At 37.9% G+C, this 16,629-nt stretch overlaps 1 protein-coding gene across 1 annotated transcript in view; it reads left to right on the top strand.

Annotated features, from left to right (window-relative positions):
- Positions 1–16,629, top strand: part of Dok6 (docking protein 6) — a 366,478-nt gene that overhangs the window by 210,067 nt on the left and 139,782 nt on the right. Inside the window, exon 4 of the mRNA XM_026388691.2 lies at positions 5,669–5,788. Within this exon, the coding sequence (XP_026244476.1) occupies positions 5,669–5,788 (120 nt within the window). The remainder of the gene's footprint in view (positions 1–5,668; positions 5,789–16,629) is intronic.

The following is a 16,629-nucleotide window of genomic DNA, read 5'->3' as shown; positions in this document are numbered from 1 at the left end:
GAAGTATTCCACCTCTGTGCACTCCCTCCCGCACAGAAACCCACTCCCTGGAGAGGCGAATTTCCAAGTTGCTGCCAAGGATCCTTCTCAGCCTTGCTTTCTGGTGACCTTCACATCCTGTTCTCACCTGCACCGAATGCATCTTCACTTTCAGACCTCTTACATGTGCTAATTTCTGTTCTTTCTTATTTCCTCTCAATTGTTCTAAACTCTTGTGACGTTTACTCACCTTCATATTAAAGCATTTTGCAATGAATTCTTGTCAGGCAGAAGAATAGCACATTTGATTGTTCTGTCAATTGCTGCGATTTGTCATTTGTTACCTTGGAAGACAGGCAGGGACAATTTTCCATTTGGTCATGTCTGGAAACCGATCCTCACTCCTCTAGTTCACAACAGGAGGAAAATAGCAGAATAAGGTTTTCTGTACTGATTCCAAAAATTTGATATATCAACCTGCTGTTAAAGAAAAGAAGTTACCATTATCTTCATAAAAGATGGAATACATTTAGTTGCTGACTCATTTCCTTGGCTCCCATTTGACTTTTTCTAAGATTCCACTGTCTTATCTATATGGAAAATAAAAATCTGATTTTGACACATAAAGTCAAAGAGAATGTGAACAAGAATTCAAGAATTCCATGTTGACACAATATGCCTAATGGGGTGGTTAAAAGAAAAAGATAAATAAAAAAAGAACCTTGGTATGGCTGAAGTTCCGTGGAGAATTGTGTTTTGTAGTGCCCCCTTCCCACCTAACTGAAGATCTCTTATCTAGATAAACCAGAGGTGAATACCCCAAATCATAAGCCTCATATAAATGCAGAAGGACACGGACCACAAATCTTGCAATTAGAGACTGCTTCCCAGGTCATCTGCATTAGGTTGTAGAATCTGCCTTCAACTTGGGGAAGTCACTGCAAATCTCATCCACTACTTGTTCCATGTTTATTGATTAGCTTCCATATTCAGGCATTGTGCTAGGCTCTTAAGGACCACATCAAATAAATCTTCTACACTCTAATTTGTTTAAGCACACTAGTTGGGAAAGGCAAAAAAAAAAAAACCAACAATATGTAAGGACTGTAGAAAAATATGAAATGCAGAGGAACATTGTCATATCTAAACCTGGGTCTCAAGGAATTCAGATGAGAACCAAATTTTGAAGGAGAACTACTAGGAGTGAGTGAGTTTTATGTAAGAGAGCAAATGAGGAGCCTGCCACAGAAGGAAAATAAAGACACTTCCTCCTTAGGGAAAAAAACAAAAACAAAAAAAGACTACTGCCCCATCTCTCAATTGATCAGTCCTACAAATTCATCTTCAAAGGAAAAAGCTCTTTGCTGTAGGCTAACCAGACATACTTCCCTTGTGTCTGCTAAAGCAAAAGTTTAGGTGTTCACTTGCTTCCTATTGTCAGGAAGGAGAACATGGCCCAGGTGTCCTGTTTGAACAGCTCTACAAATGTTGCATGGCAATAAGAGAATAAGCTGCATATTCTCTGAGCAATAATAGTCTGTGGGGAGGTGGTGTGGCTCTACTTTGCAGCAAAGCATACATTTAATACTGTAATAAGTAGTAAGGCGATCTTTATCACCAAATCAAAGCATATCTGCACAGACAGTAAGAATTAGATATAGTTAAGAATTACTGTTTATGCTGATGACTAAGCAAGAGTATTTTACCTATGCTTTCCTGATATTACCAATAAAAGCTCAATCCAAGGAGAATTGCATGTGATAATTTGTTATTCCCACACCAATCTAGTCTGGCTGCATCTTAGAAAAAGCACAAAAGTACGCAGTTTGATATGTGATTTTGGCTGGTAGCATATTTTCTGTATATGTGATGAAAAAAATTCACTTTATTTTCAAATATAGGTCATTTTAGATCATTTAACTTTAATGTTCTTATCCTAAGGCCCAAATAGAGTGAAAGTAATAAAGCTTGAATCTAATCATTTAGTCTGAAGGTATTTATTTATCAAGGGCCTTCTATGTAAAGTCCTCTTTCTCACTCAAATGGATGCAGGCATACCATCTCCAGAATCCTATGGGGGGAGGTGGAAAGAAGCTGGAACCCAGAAAGGAGTCCCTGTTGGACTATAGTATTTCTAGTTTGCACTACCCCTGATTATTTTGGCCTCTAATCAATATTAACCCATTGACTACATATTTCACTATTTGATTTCATTTTTCTTTGCTATTTTTCTTGCTTTTTCCCAATATTTTTAATTTTTTTTGAAAATTATCAAATTTATCCATTTTATCCTAATCATAAAAAAACATTATTTGGGTTTCTGATGTAGATAATTAAGAATTTCAACCTAGCCACAGGAAAAAAGGCATCTTGCTAAAAAAGCATTTCTGTTATAAAAAGAAAAACATTCGACCTTAATAGACTACTTTAATGTCTTTATTCCACCATAAAGAAAATTTAATAATTTTCACACCATGTGTAGACTAAGAGGTTTAAAGGCGAAGCATGACAAAAGGCACTAGGTCTGTAGGACTTGCATTAGCATTTAATCTCAGATCTGTTAAAAAAAAAATATTTAGGGGCTGGGAGTGTAGCTCAGTAGTACAGTACAGTACTTGCCTAACATACACACAGCACTGGATTTTATTTCCAGGACTGCAAAACAATATAAATAAATATATATATATATATATATATATATATATATATATATATATATATATATATACATATATATATGAAAGATGAAGGATAATTCAGAAAAAAACCACTAGTTATATAGTCATAGGACAAAATGAATCAGCGTGCAGTAAAAGATTAAAAGACTTCAATACTCAGAGCAAATAAAAAACATAGCTGTAATTTCTTGAAAGGTGGCTTATCAAAAACAGATTAAAGAAACCAAAGCCTTGTATAATACTCAAACTAATTCAACTTATCTACACTGAGGCTATTAGATCTCATCTTCATGCAGCAATGGTTAACACATTTGAGATCCAGGTTTTGGACTGATCTAACGAAACTAACGATAATACATCTTGAGAAGACTAGACCAAGTACTGTTTCTTCTGTTTTTATATGTGAACTCAGAGCTATCCCCAGCTGCTATAAATGCTACTCTCTCTGTCCTGCAAATGTCTTTCTGTATCTGCCCCAGCCATCTTCCACACACGGATACACATTCACAAACACATGGACACACACACACACGCACACACATTTGCATATTCACTTTCCTGCACACCTGTCTTCTTGCTGCTGGCCTGCACGTCCCCATTCTGCTACTCCCACCCTGGTGAGCCTTTGCCACAGTTGCTCTTGGCACCTAGATAGGCTAGCAGCCTCCTGAGCACCACATGCCAAGCTCACCTGCCTGTCCCATCAGAGTCTATGATAACCAAGAGCAGAAGCAGTGATCTTAGAGCCGCCAAACACGTGCCTTACATGTACTGAGTTTACAACCATTTATTTTTAAAAAGGAACTTTTGATGACAACCGAGCTGCCTCTTCCTCTTGTTCTTCCTCTCTGTAAAATAGTTTACAGTTCAGTCTTTGTGGCAACTCTGTGCTTTACTTTCACTACTCTGGGCCTTTCTTTCTTGTATGCTACTGCACTGCTCACATGCTGAAGCTTTGTGATTGCTGAGACTGGTGGCAGAAGATACCCCTTCCTGCCAGGAAGCCCACAAGTGCCTCTCACTGTGCAGTGGGAATCCTCCCTGGCTTCCTATCCTTACAGAAACTGCATTTAGCATTTACTTGTATTTCAAAGAGCTCAGTTTCCTAGAAGCCCTTTACTGTATGATGGCTTCCTTTCTCTCATTAAATCCTAGGACAAAGGAGTAGACAGAAAAGGATTGAATCATATAAATCTAGAACCTCTGGGCATGCAGTGATTCACCACTTACAGGGAACATTGGCTCCAAGGTGTTTGGCATATTTAACAATCTTATTTTTACCCCAAATAGCATATTAGATATCACCATCTCCATTCATGGAGAACCGAAAACAATACAAGGTAAAATAATGTAAATGAGATATTGATTGCATGTGATTTTAATTAAGAAGTTTAATAGTAGAGTCCAGAGAAAACTTCAAAATATTAAGAATTAAAAAGAATAAGCATAATAATATTATCTCCCTCATTGAAAACTCCAGGGATTTCTAGATAGAAAGCATGTAAATGGATATAGCCTATAAGATTTTGGTTTGTTGTAGGAAAGTTTCCAAAACTACTACAGATTTTATAAATTAAAACTCCTATATCCAAGAATAACTATTTTTAATATTTGTTATTATTTGTTTCTGTAAAAAAATTCTAGGTAGTCTGGTGTACCTTTCCTATAATAAAAACGATTTTGTTTTCTTGTTTTTGAGGAAGACATGAGCATCCACGAGAGCACAGTTATTGTATTAGTGACCTTGTGGTTAGAAAAGATGATCCCTTGGGCTCCTGAAGAAATGTCCACGCAGCCCATCCCAGAGCGAAGAAGCTGGGCTCTCCTGGGAATCTGCCTGATCCTTAACTCGGGGTGATGGCGGCTCTCAACAGAAAGGGAAAGTTTGAAAACATGGGAATGATGCCTGTCATGATTGGAGTAAAAGCTGGAAGTTTTAGTTTTATTAGAATAGTACCCTGTGGAGGGAAGCATTTTTTTTTCTGTTTTATTGTCTAATAGTATATAACTCTGGTCTTGATAAAACTAAAGAAATGATAAATTTGTCCTGATATCAAATTAATCCAACCTATTTTCTATGCTAAGGCAGTGTGTGCCTCAGCTCAGGAAGGAGCCCAAGTCTGTCATGTGGAACCCAGAGGAGAGCTTTTGGAGCCCCGAAAACCTGTCACAGATAACTCTCGGTGGGGAGTTTAAAATGTCAAGGCCAAGGTTGGAATGCCATCCACAAAGAGCAGGAGATTTGACAGAAATCTATATTAAACTATACTAGGACAGACTTAGGCTGCCTGGAAAAGTCAGAAACTTCTCTGGACAGGTGTCAGTGTTCTGATCTAGTTTCTGTTTGGTGATATTGGAGCTTGCCCTAATATCAGACCTTTTTGCCATCTCTGCATAGTAAAGTAGCTGGGAGACCTGGTTCCAATCTCGTCGGGTGCTAACCCACGATCCTACTTGGAAGGCAGGAATGACTCCAACCCTCAGCCTGCTCACATACACAGGCCTTAGAGTCAGAGTCGTTTATTTTTATGGAAGACTGAAAGCTTTGGACATCAGCAGAGTCTGTGATCCGCTGTCATTCAGAATGACCTGGACAAGGGATCTTCAACCCACACAAATCTAACTCACAGCCCGGGAAAACATTCACTTGCTTAATCTAGTCTGGCATTTTATTTCTACTACTCATTTATCTACATTAATCTTATTGGTTGTTTATCGATTGATTGATGGTTTAAGTAATTTCTCTCCAAAAACTCAAGCAGTCTAAAATCTGCTGTGCAGGAAACGCATATTGACAGACTGTTACTGGAGAATACAGTGAAGGGCTGTGATCTTAGACCTTTTGAAAATAGAAGGTCCAACGTGGAAAAGGACGGTGGGGACTTTTTTCACTTCCTGCGCGTGGCTTTCGCCTGCGGGGTTCTCTTTGGTGGTGGACGGCAGGGGCAGTGGGTCCAGGGAGCATGTCCTTGTCCCTGAGCATCGCTGACTGTCCGTGTGCTCCTTTGCAGAGCTGGAGGCCGAGGAGTGGTGCAAGCACCTGTGCATGGAGTGCCTGGGGACCCGGCTCAACGACATCAGCCTCGGGGAGCCAGACCTGCTGGCGGCGGGGGTGCAGCGCGAGCAGAACGGTCAGTGTCCGAGCCGGCCGGACCTCGGTAGTGTGTCAGGCCCATCATATTAACCAAAATAAATAAATAAATAAATAAGGAAACAAATCCATCAGTCCACATTACTGTGGGACTTTCCCACGATGGCATAGCAACTAGAGAAAATGCGAAGGTACAACCCAGGTCTCCTGGCTCCTTGTCTTTGGCGTTGTCATTTGCTCCTATTTTCAGTAGGAAAGCACCCTGGATGAGATCTCAGAGTACCACCAGCCTTTGAAGATGTAGCACCCCTACATTTCCTTCTCCGGAAGTGGGTACAGATTCAGAGCCTATGTTGACAAATGTGGCTCCTCAGGTTGTCAAGTGCTTTTAAAGTATGTGCTATTCTCAGTAGGAAAGTACCGAGGGTGAGATCTCAGAGTACCCCCAGCGTCTAATTTAACAGGCATTTCTGATGCCTCTGAACAATCCATGCTGCATGCTCTTGATTAGCACCTCCAATGCAATTGGAGTAATGTATGTATTATTCAATGGAAAGTCTTGAATTATATTCAGGATAATTAGTAATTGTTGATGAGCCCATTTCCCCCTACTTTTTAAGTAATTAACACCACTACCAGGTGATCCGGTATTGTGCAAATAGGAACTTTTCGATGTTTGCATTTGATGGTCAGTATTGAGAAAGTCTGAGGGTAACTGGTGAAACTTGACACTGTTTATTAAAGAGAATTTATGGGACCCTCCAGGGTGTATGAACTAGACTGTACAGGTGAAGTGCACCAGGACACCACTGATGACCATAGTCCTGTTGCTACTAATAACAATGTTGATAATAAGCTCTGCTATTTCACAGCTCATTAGAACACTCTTTCTTTTATTTGTCACTGAAACAAGGAAGCAGGATTTTTCCTACTATTGATCATGAATATATGCAGGCGCCAGACACTGCCTCTGTCAGATAATTTTTACAAAGTCACAAAAGCATTTCTGCCAGGTTCAGTGTCACACTTCTTTAATCCCAGCAGCTGGAGAGGCTGAGACTGGAGGATCAAGAGTCCAAAGCCAGCCTCAGCAAAAGTGAGGGGCTAAGCAACTCAGTGAGACCCTGTCTCTAAATAAAATACAAAATAGGGCTGGGATGTGGCTCAGTGGTTGAGTGCCTCTGAGTTCAATCCCCGGTACACCCCCAGATGCACATGCACACGCACACATACACACAAAAAAGCATTTCTGCAGCTTTTTCTGGGTTCCTCTTTACACCTCGGCTCCTTTCCCACCTCGCTCAGATTTCCACATCTGATTTGTTTTCTGGAGCTGTGATAAGCACAGAACATCCATAACCATACTGCTTGAAGTGTGCTGCTCATTCACAGTTTAAGAAAAAGAAAGAGAGCAAGAGAGAGAGAGAGAGAGACAGAAAAAAAAAAACTGTTACCGATAAAAGAATTGTCAAGTACTACATAAAGGAAATACGAAAGGGTTTGTAAATTGAGGGAGATGCATCTCTTCCAGTGTACACTATGTGCTTTCAGTTTAAAGATTTGAAGTTGTGTATGGTTTCCATCCAAATGGAAAATGGAATCCTCTTATTATAATTCTGTTTGTAATTTGATGATAATGTTAATTTGCCTAGAATAGAAAAGGAAAATTTAAATATAGATTTGGACTTAGGATAAAACAAATATGGAATTAAATGTAAGAGCTACATGAAAAGCAGAGTTTTCCTTTTATAAAGGATCACAAGTAAAACCAAAGAAAACAACAACAACAGAAAATTCCTGCCCATACTTTAGAGCAGATCTGAAATTGTAATATTGCCTAGGCCACAAATGCTTGTGTTATTTTTTTTTGTTTGTTTGGTAAACCATGCAAAAGGGTGAATGTGCTTTTTAAAATACATTTAACAAATCCTTGAATAATTACTGAGCTGGGTAAGGTAGTATCGGGTTCACTTAAATGGCCTTCAGAAGGTTCACAGTGCCCTATAAAGAAATTGGCAAGCTAACTCAGTATATATGCAGACACACACACACACACACACACACACACACACACACACACCTCTCTTCAGTGCTTGGCAACAACAGGAAACCCTTTTATGGGAGAATTGCCTTTTCCAGGGAATTACTGTCTCCCCACCTCCAGGCCAGGTGTGTAGCCAGCTTAGGGCTTGGAGGCTTCTTTTTGTTCAGGTGGATCCTTAAACCCACATGGTACCTTTCCCTAGCCCATGGAAAGCTAATTAAAACGTTTAATACTTCTCGTGCATATTAGAGTAGGACAATAAAAAGAATAAAGCTCAAGATACATCAAGACTTCTGACGCCACTGTGGCAAACTCAATCATTCTAGTGTCTATATGCAGCTGGGGAAGAAGTGTACACACAGATCACACAGGTTCTTATGTTCACGCCCAGTTTTCTCCCTTCCTATCCATCAGGCATCCCCTGTGCATATGCCAGCTCCAACTGAGAAGCCCCTGGAGGTGATTAACTCCCATGGGCTCTAAAATCTCATGGTCAAGATTGGTTCTCAGCTGGCTGGACCCTCTCTTTAAGGTCTGAGGCTTCCCTTAGAACCAACGGTTATGACCATTAACTTGACTTAAAATGTGTAAGGAAGATGCTTATTGTTTTAGCTAGCTGATTAATGTCTTTAAAAGTAGTGTCTTTCAAAACTCTTCTTTCATTGATTCTCAACACTATTCCAGACTTTTCAAGACAAATCTTCTAAAATAAACAAAATAATTAACTTCTTAATACATGTTTGAAGTAATTAATATGTACAGATTGAACTAAATCCTTTATGAAGAATTTGTCATTATAGATTCAGGGTTTTTTTTTTTCTTGAGGCATTTTGGTATTAAATTATACAATTTATTCTCTGTCAGAGAAATACTTTGTTATATTGTCAATCATGTGGTTGGATTTAATTTGAAGTTTTTCTCCTAAAAGATAAGATAAAGCATCCAGAATTGATGTGAAAATTACATTAGAGTGGCTTGTGATGACCTTGCGGTATTCTACAATCGAGGTAAAGGCACACCGCTTGGTCTTGACCACAGCATTATTTTGACATTCAAAATTGCTACTTCTCCTCTAGTATTTTCCTGGCTGTTCAGACAGCCTGGTCCTATTTACTCTGAGGCAAAATAAGAATAGATATTTATGCAAATAATTTTAAAGGTGAAAAATAATGTGTTTTGCTGAGATAAAAGTGGTTATTGATTAAATTCTTTGCCATAATCACATTTATCTAAAGCTGTCAGCTGCTTTCCCATTGACTCAGATCCTACGTTATATATAAGCAAACACAAACCCTCTCTCTCTCTCTGTCTCTCTCTCTCTCTCTCTCACACACACACACACACACACACACAAACACACACACACACACACACACACACACACACGATTCATAGACTTCAGGTAACATTGCCACAAGAAACAGTATACTTTTTTTAAAGTAGACTTTAAAAAACTTAAATTCTTATACTTTCTTATACTTTCTTGGATCTCCAAATATTTCAGCAGCATTTCAGATAGCCTACATTGACCTTGGAAAGTATGAATATATAGTGTAACAGTCATAGTTGTTTATCAAGGCTTCACAACCCATAATAACACTTCTGGAAAACAGATGTCGCATATTCATCATCCATGGCAAAAGTGAGTGTCATGATCAGGAGGCAGCTCATTTGCAGGAATGTCCTGCAGTGGCAGTTGGAAGGAAATATGGGGGATGTCCAGCTTGCTACCAATGCAAGACACCTCTCTGTGTCCGGAGCAAACCCACCAAAAAGTCACCTCAGTCTTTGACACCTGGCTGATTCAGTCAGGTCTGAGAGTCTGGTTTTATCCAAGGCCCAGTGGCTCTGCCAATGTGGACTAGACTCAGCATGAATTCCTACATTCAGCCATATTTTCTCCAAACCAAAGCAATGTTCTATGTTGGCTCTAAACTCTTTACCTGGATTGCCAGAGTAACCATATTGCCTCCGTTGAACTCAGACACCTATAAATATCATTCACTCTTTCATTGTTCACACATGAAATATTTTTGAGGACCTATGATATCCAAAAACTAAGCTAAGGGAATGTAGAATTGAACAAAACATGGTCATTAGCCAAACAGTGAAGGACACAAACTTCCAAGCAAGGTCTATCAATCAATATTTTGTAAAATACTGTGTTGCCATTACCAGAAGCATGTCTTTGCTGTTCATGGATAGGGGAGTGGCTGGAGCTCAGTTCAGTTAAACTGAGTTCTGCTGAGATGGACTCCAAGTATCTCTCATCCTCCCTACACCTGCAGCTACCAAAAGCATGTCTCAAAACAATTAATAACTGATGCAAGAAAGCAAGACTAAACTTGCAACTTAACTTCATCCTCTGCATATTTCATGTCCACTGATATTGCATTGACCAAACAGGTCCTGTGTCCAATCCCAAAGTCAAGAAGCACAGCAGAGCTCACCTGTGAAGCCATTAAAGAGGTTAAAATGCATCACCCAGAGGAAGAAAGAAATGAATGATTGAGGGATATAAATAGTAATGATGCTAAGCTGCTTTCTAAGCTATGACAAAATACATGTCAAAAAAAAAAAGTGTTGTGGTACAGTTGATTAATTCTTATCAATGTAGATTATCCTCTTCTTTTTTAAAATTACTTTTTAATCCTCAAAATAGCTTCCTCAGACAAATCTGAAATTCTTAATGCCTATCAGTGATTAAAACTAACATTGGCAGGACTTTACTGATGGAAGATGGCCATGGTTCATGAGAGGACAGTGGCAACAGTAACAATAAATATCCATTTAAGGGCTTTTTCCCAGTTCCTCAAAAATGATATAAGGTATATGATCTTGATGCTCATACATGTTCTTTATAACCAGTGAGTTTGCAGGCTTATCATTTTGTCCATAGGGAGACACAGAGCAAAACCAACTTGCACAGGGAAAGAAGTGGACTGAGTTCTAAGTGCTGCCCACAAGCGCTAGCATTGCCACGGCAAGTCCCAGGAAACAGCTGTGATGACAATAGCAGAGTGGCAATGGCATGCCGTGGGCTGAGCCGTGTCTCCTACCCAAAGGGACACGCTGAAGTTTCAGCATGTGGCTGTATCTCGAAAAAGGCAAAGGAGTTCAAGCAGGGACATTAGTGTGAGCCCTAACCCAATGAGGGGGACTCGGGACACTGACAGACAGACGTGCCCAAGGGAAGACACATGAGGAGACAGCCGTGTGGATGGAGTGGTGATCTTCAACAGGCCCAGGACCCAATAGCTTCTTGCAAACACCAGAGACTAGAAAAGATGGAGCATCCGAGAGACGACCCTACCACACCTTGACTTAGACTTCGGGCTTCCCACGCTAGTAAGCGATGCCTTTCCATGGTTGTTCTACAGCACCTATGCTGGGTGCTTTGTTGCCGTGGCCCTAGGAAACAAAAACCAACCTGTATGATGGTTACAGTAAACATTAGTAGAGTTCTTGAGAAACCCTCTCACATGGTGCATATGAATATCCTGTGGAATTCAAGTTCCCTGAAACAGGAAGGCTATGACAGCCAGTGAGCGGCTAGCTCCAGGAAGCTCAAAGGGACAGTCGGCACAGCCAGCCTGGCAGGAAGAATGAAGCACAGAGTCTTGAAGGAGCCGTAGCTGTTTTGCCCAGCTTTGTGTTGCACTATTTTCAATTTCATAAATTGATTTACACAAACTTTGAATGTAATTTAGCAAGTAACCACCACTTTTCTTACTTGCTTTTCAGTGTGTATTACAATGGGATGAAAGTCAAAGCTCTGTCTGGTTTTGCCTCTACTTTACAATAGGGGCTTCAGGGGAACCAAAGATGTTCTGTAGTGTTTCCTTACCACAGGGCCAAACCCAGATGGTCCATTTGTCTAACCATATTGGATAAAATGACACATACTCTTGAAGGAGTATTTTGAAGCATCCAAAGATGCTGCTTAACTTGCCCTGGCAAAATCCCCTACACCAATGGTAAAAATAAAGATGCAGATTCTGAAAACATTCTTAGCAATGTGAAGGAAAGAGCTTTCCAGGAGAATAATTATTCCAGAAGTGCCGCTTTCTCCATGCTGTGAACTATAATGAGAAAAATGACTTTTAAAAAAAAGTCTTATAGAAAGTAAGAAGTAGATGCTTTGTCCTTCCTCTGTCCATGGAATGTTGAGTAGGGAGTGACATAGGCTCATATCTCCTCACATAAATTAGGGATGTCTTTAAAAGGAGAAGGCTAGAATTGGATTTTCCCTACTGGTTTTGATGAAAGACAGCACAATTAGTAGAGGGTATTAGTGGAGCCAGCAAGATGTAAGAAGGTACAGGTGGACTGCATTGTCCTGAGTTGAGTCTGATCGGGAGCGGGTACCCAAGCTCCTGCAGGCCCCCAGGTATTCCCCAAGGTATTACCCCAGAGCAGAAGGTGACACAGCACAGGAAAGCAGAGTGAAGGGATTTCAAAACAATACAGGTACATACAAAGCAGATAAGACGGCCTCCTTTCCTCTGCTAACATCTGTGACATCATTTCAGCCAGCTTCCAATTCAGCCTATGGAAACAGGCACAAATGCTAGCAAAAACAAAACAAAACAAAACAAAAAACAAAAACCAGTCAGTATTTCTCCAAATACCTGTGAACACCTGATGGCATACACATCAGTGAGCTAAACAAGAGAATTCCAGCCCCACTCACACCTATAAAGTAGGTTCTATCTCAGGCAGTAGGGTCCAGACACATATTTTTTAACTTCAATAACTCTCCTCTTCACTAAAGACTGAAAACCAAGGTTAACAGATTGTCAATGACAATTAGCTTTAAAAAAAAAAAATCTACCAGTGACTGTAAAAAATCATCCATTTCTTGAGCGGTTTCAAAGTCATTGACATAAAATTCAACTCTCATTTCATTGTATTAACTTTTTAATACTGGAAAGATATGCCTTCCTTAATTTCTTTTTATTTGTTGCTTTATTTCCCCTAATCTGTACCACCAAATATTTGCCTATATGTTCAACTCCTTTTAGTATTACTATAGGTTGAATTTTGTCACCTTCAAAATTCAGATGTTGAAACCCTCATCTCCAGCACCTCTTATGTGAAGGTACCAGGAGGCTGGACCCCAAGGGGACAGTTAGGTGAAATGAGATTCCCTGTGTGTGTCCAGTCCAATATAACTGATGTCTGCAGGGTAGGTCACACACAGAGGAGACCTTGTGGAGACTGAGAGGAGACAGTGTCTGCAAGGCAAGGAGGGAGTTCTCAAAAGAGATGGAACCCGCTGGCATCTGATCCAGGTCTCCCAGTCCCCAGAACCTTAAGAAGGACAAATGTCTGTGTTCAAGCCAGACAGTCATGGCACTTTGCTACGGCCGCCCTGGAAGACGAATGCATGTATGTCCGAGTTGCATTAATTTCTGCTCTTTAAGCACCATTACTAATCACTTCACTCTAGTTACTCTCTGGTAATTGCTGGCTCTTTCTCAGATCTCTTTAAGATGGATATTTAGATCATTAATTTTCAGCCTTTTACTTTAATATATTTTGTAAAGCTGTATATTTTTCCAGTTTGAGAAAGCTTAAGATATTAATATCAAAAATATCATTCCAAGGGCTCAGGTAATAAGAAATGTTAAATTTGGGGAGGAAAAAGTAGGGGAAAATTATCTAAATTTCCCATCTGCCATAAAGGAATATGCAAAACATCATGTCTGATCTTTCTTTTCAAAAATAAAATCTAATATTTCATTTACATGTCTGCCATTCACTAGCTGAAAATAAAAGATAACAAAGGAAATAGCTTAGGGATCATATGAAATAAAACAGGTAATATATACAAGGCATTCATTTAATGGTAAATTTGAAGGAATTGTTCTTTTTATTGTTCTTTTTATTAAAGCATAGCTTTCATCAGAATGGAATAAAATAGTCTAATTTTATACCATTCAATAGATTCAAATTACCCAACCTGATCCAAGAAGAAACAGAAAATCTGAAGAGTGCTATGCATGAAATAAATTTAAATTGTCATACATATTTCCATACATAAACTCCAGTTCCTATAATTGCACTGTTGAAATTTACCAAACATTCAAAGAGTAAATAATACCAATACTATGAAAATTTTTCAATAAATAGAGAAGGAATGACTCCACAGCCCTCTCATGAGGTCACTAACACAGACAGGTACCCAAAGTAGACAATCTAAGCAAGTCAAAAAAAAAATGCAGACACATTTCCTCCATGAATATACACACACAAAGCCCTGCTTAAAAATATTGGAAAATGAAATGGAGGGTCATACTTTTAAAAAAATGCACTGTAGTTCAATTTTGTCATATCCCATTAATACAAAATTTCCAGAAATGTTTCATTGTTTTAATAGATTAAGGAAGAAAATTATATGATCACCATAATTTTTCTAAAAAAGGTATTTGATGAAATGCAACATCATCTCATGAAAAAACTCTCAAAAGCCTAGTAATATAAGGGGATTTTCTTAAATAATGAAGGACATCGATAAAAACCTCCACAAAAGCTCACTCTTGTGAATTAAATATTGAATGCTTTCCCCATGAGATTGAGAATAAGACAAAGTTATGTTATCTCACTACACATGAGAAATAGTCTACTGAGAGTTCCGATCAGCATAAAATGATAAGAAAATTAAGTAAAATCATAATAATGATAAAGAAGAATAATCTAGGAACGTTGCATGGAAAAATCTAAAAATTTGTCAGAAAACAACCACAACTAAAAAGGGAATTCAGCAATACTATAGGACACAGTTAATGTTAAAAAAATTATGGATGTTCATATTTTATATATTCATTTATACAATGAAAAAATTGAAAAATGAATGATGAAAATACCATTTAAAAACTATCAAAAATCCGTCACATATTCATGGATAAAGTATCAAGGTATCCACCAGATTCTACACTGAAAACTAAAAATTGCTGAGAGAAATTATGAGAGATCTAAAAAAATAAGATAAAATAGAGGGATAAACCATGTTCATGAGAGGAATACCCAATTTTATTACATGTTAGTCTTTTCCAAATTAATCTATAGATTCAATACAATCCCCATAAAAGTCACAGAGGCCAGACATTATTTTTGGTATTTGACAAGGTAATTTTAAATGACTTTGGAAGGTAAAGGACCAATACTGTCACACAGAGCAAATGCTATCCAAATAATCTTGAAAAGGAGTCAAAATGAGCACCCTTCCTAATTTTGGGACTTTCTACCAGTGACAGCATCAAGACAGCTGGTAGAAAAAGACATCAATAGAACATAATAGGAAAATAAATCAATGCACATATACACGGACAGATCATTTTTTGATAAGGACACCAAAGCCCTTTTTCATAAGTACATTAGTAATTTTTGAGAGAAAAGTGAAAATGTGTTTAATAAATTATTCTAGAGTGACTGGATATTTGCATTGGAATAATAAATCTGGACTGCTCATCACACCATACTCAGTTTAAGATGGGTACAACCTAAGGATATACAAAGATTTCTCAAATAAAATGCTGAAAGCACAAATTATAAACAGAAACAAGTTGAAGTTCATCAAAATTCAAACTTAGGTTCATCAAAAAAGCATCATCAAAAATTTTTAAGTGAAATAAATAAGAAAGGAACGCTACAGATGGAAACTGGATGCTACAGTCACAAGAACCTGCTAAATTGACAAAAATAACCTATGGCGCTAGAAATCAGATCAGTGCCTGCTTCTGAGGGCACTGGAGGCTGAGAGGTGGCAGAAGGGGACTTTTGGAGGTGTCCTAAATCTTCTGTGTCCTGATGTACATTGGCCAAAACTAAAAGAACATTTCACATGAGATTCATTTCATCAAATGTTACAGGACAGCTCAGTCTTTCATTGTGAAGGACTTATTGCAAAAAGTAAAAAAAAGTAAATCTATTTTCCACCTTTGAACTTAAATAACATAAAATTAATGAAAATCTGAGATTGAATATTTTTTAAAAATGGGATAAGGAGTGTACCAAGTATGCAGAATTCTCACAATCAACAAGAGAAACAACAGAATTGTTTTGTTCTTTGTTTTGTTTTGTTTTGTTTTTTTAATCTGTCAAAAGACATGAACATGACTAGATTTGGAGTATGTGTTGGTAAGGAATTTCTGGAAAGCAATCTGGCAATGTGAATTTTTTTAAAGAGTTTATAGCATTAGGTCCAATAATTCAGATTTTAATATTCAATATATGTAATAATCTAGTATATTAAAAACTATCTAAAATTTATGAACAATAAAATAAGCCTTATGAACCAACACAAAAAGAATGAATTATTCAACAAATTTAACTGAAAGTTATTTCACCGCATTTTTATTTATATTAGACAAAATTGGCTTAACTTCAATATTAATCAAATAGTCATTATTAAATAAATTATAGCAGAACTATAAAGTGGAATGTTACACAGATTTATTGAAAATTTGATCCCCAATGAATATACTCATATCTGAAAATGTTAACAATTTCAATATACAAAGTTAAAAACATCATATTTAATATAATAATAATTGCAGAAGTATATTTTTATATATAAGGTACACTGTAACAGGATTTGTCTATACAAGGAGTAATAATAGTTGAATTTTTTATTTTTAAATAATTTTCTATATTTACTACAATGAGCATAGTTTATTTAGAAATGCACATAAAATGCAGTAAACAGTTTTCTTAAAGAAAAAAAAAAAGAAATTGCTGAGGGCTTCAAAAAAAATTTCTGTGATTTTTAAGCGCTGCCAATGGATTCCAGAAATCCAAGTGTCCAGATCCACAGTGGTCATATGCACTGAGCA

Source organism: Urocitellus parryii, chromosome 13 (genome assembly GCF_045843805.1).
Source record: "Urocitellus parryii isolate mUroPar1 chromosome 13, mUroPar1.hap1, whole genome shotgun sequence".
In the NCBI taxonomy this organism is placed as follows: domain Eukaryota; kingdom Metazoa; phylum Chordata; class Mammalia; order Rodentia; family Sciuridae; genus Urocitellus; species Urocitellus parryii.
The sequence above is the reverse complement of the archived record's forward strand: the minus strand, read 5'-3'. Positions and strand labels throughout refer to the sequence as shown.